This window comes from Miscanthus floridulus, chromosome 6 (genome assembly GCF_019320115.1).
Source record: "Miscanthus floridulus cultivar M001 chromosome 6, ASM1932011v1, whole genome shotgun sequence".
Classification (NCBI taxonomy): Eukaryota; Viridiplantae; Streptophyta; class Magnoliopsida; order Poales; family Poaceae; genus Miscanthus; species Miscanthus floridulus.
The window spans coordinates 108,769,480-108,775,479 of NC_089585.1; the positions used below are offsets into that span (position 1 = coordinate 108,769,480).

The 6,000-nt window shown below is 41.8% G+C and overlaps 1 protein-coding gene across 1 annotated transcript; it reads left to right on the top strand.

Moving 5' to 3' along the window:
- The first annotated feature begins 604 nt into the window (after positions 1-604).
- Positions 605-3,908, top strand: LOC136458986 (dihydroorotase, mitochondrial-like). Its single transcript, XM_066458888.1, has 7 exons — positions 605-985; positions 1,068-1,249; positions 1,790-1,926; positions 2,100-2,265; positions 2,374-2,490; positions 2,827-2,987; positions 3,206-3,908. Exons 1-7 carry the CDS (start codon positions 747-749, stop codon positions 3,395-3,397), a joined length of 1,194 nt encoding a protein of 397 aa, XP_066314985.1. The 5' UTR covers positions 605-746; the 3' UTR covers positions 3,398-3,908.
- The last annotated feature ends 2,092 nt before the right edge of the window (positions 3,909-6,000 follow it).

The following is a 6,000-nucleotide window of genomic DNA, read 5'->3' on the forward strand; positions in this document are numbered from 1 at the left end:
TCCCTTTTATTTTCCATTTCTTCATTATTTTTTGTATTAAATTATTTTAATTATTATTTTTTACGTTTTAATTTTTATTGTAGCGTACATATGATGTTCTATAATATATTTTTCAGATCTTCAATTATTGTTTTTTTATTTTAGTAAAAATTGTATCCATGAGATGTTCAATGTGTATTTGCTTATTTTTATGTAGTATTTGTATGATGTTCTATGATGTATTTTTATTATTTACGTAGAACCATATTATGTTATATGTATATTTTGAGTGTTCAAATAACATCCATATGATGTTCTACGATGAATTCTTTTATAGAGGAAACCTAGTTCTTATACAAAACTCAAAAGATACAATGTTTCTATGATGTATTTTTTATTGTTCACACTACCCAAGAGATGTTTTATGATATATTTTGTGCTGTTCGCGTAGTATGAACATGATTTTTCATGATACATTAGCAACTTCACACAATCACACGTTATTTTATTTACTTTTGATCATTTTTTTTTTGTCTCATTTCCTTGCGCTCCCTGCTGAAAAAAAAAAACAAGACTAGGCGCTTTACTTGTGTGCCATTGGATCCTGCCTTTCACAAGCAAAAACCGAATCTCCTTCCCGCACGCACGGGCGCAGCGCAGCGCGCTCCCGCAGGCCGCAGTCCCCGGCCCCCTTGCTGCCCCTACTTAGGAGTCGGACGCCGCGCTCGCCACCGGAGAGGGCCAATGGAATAAAGCGAGCGAAGCCAATGCAGCTCGCCGTCAACACCACCACTGTCGGCGCTCACCCGTACCCAACAAAGTCCTCCTACCTCCGGCCATCCCCTCCTTGCCGCGTCTACTTCCACGCCTCTCCACGTCCGAACCTGAGGGCGATTGCCATGGCCACCAAGTCGCAGCTGCAGGATCAGCTGATCATCACTCGCCCCGACGACTGGCATCTCCATCTTCGTGAAGGCGGTGTCCTCGAGGCTGTAGTGCCACACAGGTTCGCCTGATAGTAGCTGCTGCTTGGTTTTTGGCGGTGCACGCCAGGTGTTCGATGTAACGTTTCTGAGGTTGTGTGGCAGCGCGAGGCATTTTGGGAGGGCCATCATCATGCCCAACTTGAAGCCGCCGGTGACCACAACGGCGCGGGCAGTGGAGTACAGGGAAGAGATACTGAGGGCGCTGCCGCCAGGGAGTAGCTTTGTGCCGCTCATGACACTGTACCTCACAGACAACACAAGCCCAGAGGAGATCAAGCTCGCAAGTATGAAGTCTCTCTCTGCAGTAACATACCTGTTCTCCACTTTTGTTAATCTTTTGAACTGAAGCATCGTCTTTACCTAGTGGTATGCCGGCATATAGCATGGTTTTTGAGGCATCGCCTAGGCGTTGAGGCGTACCCCAGGCGCCGCAGGACGGCACAGGGTTTTAGTTACACCATATAACCTAAGCGTCACATAGAAGGCACCTAGGCGTTTAGACGTACCCCCAGCGCCACAGGACGCCACAACATCTCAAAAATCATGGCATGTAGTCTGCAGATCAGCTTCGAGTGCCTTGGTGGTGGTGTTTTGTGTACATCCATCTGCTCCAGAACCCTAACCAGTAAGAATCCAAACAGTAGTCAGCACTATTGTTAGTTTCACTGTCTATTTGTGGTGGAGAGCTGCACTTGCGCAATGAGTTTGTTGCCACATACAATCTGTTGAAAAAATTTGTCCAATGTGCTTAAAATACCAACTGTTGTGTGCATTTATGGATTATCTGGACAGTGATGTTTATGTTCCATGCTATTTGGTTTTAGTAAAGAGTGGTATAATCTTTGCTGTGAAATTGTATCCTGCCGGAGCAACTACCAATTCCCAAGATGGCGTCACTGATATATTTGGGAAGTGCTTGCCAGTCCTCGAGGAGATGGTCAGGCAGGAAATGCCATTGCTTGTAAGTAGCTTTGGCGCATTGCATTCTTGACACACTATTGACCTTTTAATTGGAGTTTTATCCACATGACTAGTCTCTACTGGACATAACTGTTGAGCAATTCTTGCTTCTAGTTAATAATTTGGTTTTGCCACACTGCCTTGTGCAACATCTTTTATGGCTATTTTCTTCAGGTTCATGGAGAAGTCACAGATCCACATGTTGACACCTTTGATCGTGAGAAGGTTTTCATTGACAAAATATTGGCTCCACTTGTACAAAAACTTCCGCAGCTGAAAATTGTCATGGAACATATCACAACCATGGATGCAGTGAACTTCATAGAATCATGTGAAGAAGGTGCTGCACTACTGCTGGAATGGCATCATACTTCTTCCCTTTTCTTTTCTATGGGAATGGCATTATACTTCTTCCTTTGTTACGAGTATAACACTTTCACGTTCCCAGGTCATGTTGCTGCAACAGTGACTCCCCAGCATCTTCTTCTCAACAGGAATGCTTTATTTCAGGGTGGCTTGCAGCCACACAATTATTGCTTGCCAGTACTGAAAAGAGAGACTCATAGTATGTTGCAATTGCCTCCTATAAGAAATGCTACCATTTGTTATAAAAATGCACAATCATATTTCTTTTGGTTCACAAAATAACTAGAATTTCTTCAGAAATTATGAAAACCGCTTCTTAAACATGACGATAATGATTTTTTGTCAAAAAATGTGACCAAATATCCCTTCGTCAATATATAACTATAGATTCACAACAATTTCTTGTCTTACATTTTTCTGTTGCCTGATTAAATTGGGGTTTGGCTATCATTTCAATTAACTGTCATGTTAAAAAGTTTTTTTGTTATGTATTTGAACCACACTCTGACTATAACTTTTCTGAACCATCACCCAGGACAAGCTATTGTATCTGCTGTAACAAATGGGATTAGACAGTACTTTCTTGGTACTGACAGCCCTCCCCATGATAAACGGAACAAAGAATGTTCCTGTGGATGTGCAGGAATATATAGCGCGCCTGTTGCCTTGTCTCGTTATGCGAAGGTATTTGAAGAGGTAATCTCTATCGCCAGCACTCTCATGCTTTTCAATTATCTTTGCTTATACATGACCGTTTTTCATCGCTATTACTAGAATTCAAGAAAATCATCTTGCTGTAGATTGGTGTCTATTATGTACATGACACTGAAGTTGCAACTATCACAAACTGCACAGATGCTGAAATTTCTTTTTTTGATTGGTTTATTTTTCTGGACATGTTTCCACTATTTCAGGCTGGTGCCCTAGATAAGCTGGAAGCATTTACAAGCTTCAATGGCCCCGATTTTTATGGCCTCCCAAGGAACACTTCAAAGATTGTCTTGAGAAAGAATGCCTGGAAAGTTCCTGCAACTTATAAACACAGTTCAGGGGAGATTGTGCCTATGTTTAGTGGCAGCACCCTTGAATGGCTTCCATCTGATTAGCCTAAAGAGTAAACAGTATGCATTATTGGACCCAGCACTTGGGGGAACCAATGTGGAGTTTTTCTTGTTCTTTTTCCTGTTTCTGTTAGAATCAGCATAGCAAACTATTCAGGCAATTGAAAGCAACGGCGAAAGGTCTGCTTGTTGAGTTGTTATATCCATTTTGGATTGAAGTACAATTCTGGAAGTAGCTAAAAGGCCACATTGTATGGTTATCAAGGCTAGTCTACTGATCTAGACACCATAGCATCCATGATTTCAAAGGCGACAAGGCGTCCAGGCAAGAGCTGGGTGTGCCTAGGCAGCACCTAAGCGACAAGGTGCCACTATTCCCCAAGGCGAGCTGGGCCTGGGCGCCTAGCCTTCGAAACAGGGTACCATCCATAATAATGGAATGAATAAATATCACGATTGCAGTTACGTCGTCGAATAATCTTGTAGTCCCTTTAACACAATATTTTCCTGTTATTATTACTTTTGAATTGTAGTCCCTTTAACACAATATTTTCCTGTTATTATTACTTTTGAATTCTGACAGTCTTTCAGGCAACTGGCATCCAGTTATTGAGACCTGCAGATGATGTTTTGCTTTCAGCAACAGCAACCTCTCATAAATCATACTAGTGAATTGCATGCGTCCATGCGGGCGTAGAGCCTTGGTTGTCAATTACATCCAGATTACTGTATATAGTATTTATGTGGCATAATTAGTTTAGTTAAAAATTATCATAATGGTTGTTTGAGATTGAAATAACTCTGGATAGGTGGCCTTACCACAAAGAACTTCCATGTTCAGTTTAGGACCAAAAAAGTACAGAATGAAATTTCGAGCTATAATATTTTGGTTCTCCTTTTCATTTTCCATATCAAAATTTCTTTAACACACAAAACTCTTGATAGTGTTTACAATTATTTTCGCTCTTCTTTCCATACACTGACCCCAGAAATGATCACTTGGATCAACATAAAACAATCTCATCAGAGCAATATTCCGTAAATCACTCAGGCCTGACTAAATTTTGGAATAAAGTGACAGATCAGCTCACCATCTCATCTATTTAATCTAAAGAGAGAATTATCCTTCAAACCCATCATAGGACAAATATCCTGCAATAACATTGAAATACAGTATTGGAGGTCAGTGATGTGATCCTTTTATTAGATAATAATTCACTAGATAAGATAACGAATGCAGGTGTCTGAAGTAATTTCAGAGCTACAAATTCATGTGCAGTTATCATGCGTTGGAATCATGAATTCAACAAGAATCCACAGATTTTAATCTCATACAAATCTAACTTGCAGTCATTGATCAAACACCTTGGAGGCATGGCCTTTCTGGCACGATGGTAGACTAGTGGACACAATACTGATGAGATTCACGAGTTGGACTGCTGGTAGGCAACGCTCACTTCCTACAGGAACATCTATTTTCGTAGGAAACAGAAACAAGGAATATGGGATTAGAGCAGTGAGGTGAAATGCTGAATAGACAGCTGGGCGCCCCTCCTCTGTGTGCAAGAGAGACATATTCCTAGCGAAGTGTTCCACTGACAAAGGGCAGGAGCAACATAAGTGTCTCGGATTTGGATCGGAGAAGATGGAAAAAAAAAACATAGGAATCTGAAAAAAAAAATGTCAATGATTTTAACATCAACAGTGAAAAAATGCCATGTGAAACATTAAGGTTTCCCTGTTGATGTCAAGCATGATGAAGCTGGAGATAAGCGTGTTTGAGAAAAAAAAAATTGGAGATAAAACAAATAAGCATTGAATTAAACAATGTAGATGCTGTTGACGTCGGAAGTGATCCTAGGGCGCCCTAGGTCGGTCGGCAAGCCTAGGGCGCCATCCTTAGTCGTCGGATCAAGGGATGAACAGCATAGGGGTTGGAGAAGAGGGCAAAAGGGTTGGAGTAGAGGTAGTAGATTGATTTGTTTGACGATTGGATAGATGGGATCTCAATCGGCCATGATCCTCTCATATATATAGAGGGGGTGGTCATATCCCAGTAGGAAACCTCTCCAAGCCTTATTTTCTAAGTTTCCCACGAGTTTGGAACAGTTCGGATCGGAATCCAAAAGGTCAGATCCGAACAGGATTTTCTGTCAGGTATGTCGGAAGTCCAGTTGGAAGTCCAGTCGGAAGTCCCGACTCGAGTCGGAACTCCCGACAGTCGGAACTTCCGACTTTTGTCGGAACTCCCGACGTAGGGATAACCCCAGACACCCGAGCAGATTTCTTCAGGCTTCCCGGAAGTCCCGACACACGTCGGAACTCCCGACGACGGGGCATCTTTCCGAGGGCATAACTTCTTCATCCGGACTCCGAATTAGACATTCCATATATGTTTCTTGACCGTCTCGACGAGAGGAACGCAATGGTGAAGTCCGTTTCACATTTTGACAACTTCACAAAATGAACATTTTTGGTTGTCAACATATGCCCCCCTGTTTTCAGGTGAATGATGCATAAACCTGAAAACACTTAATCAAATAAATTAAAACCAAACAACGACGATTCCCATCTCATCGGCTGCTCAGTGGCTAAGAACGATGTATACATCGGCCATTTTTCTAAGGGCGATACATGTATCGGCTATT

Coding starts and splice junctions, on each gene's coding strand:
- LOC136458986 (XM_066458888.1), top strand. CDS start 747: ATGCAGCTCGCCGTCAACACCACCACTGTCGGCGCTCACCCGTACCCA. Junction 986..1,067: donor GAGGCTGTAGTGCCACACAG/GTTCGCCTGATA, acceptor GTTGTGTGGCAG/CGCGAGGCATTTTGGGAGGG. Junction 1,250..1,789: donor AGAGGAGATCAAGCTCGCAA/GTATGAAGTCTC, acceptor ATTTGGTTTTAG/TAAAGAGTGGTATAATCTTT.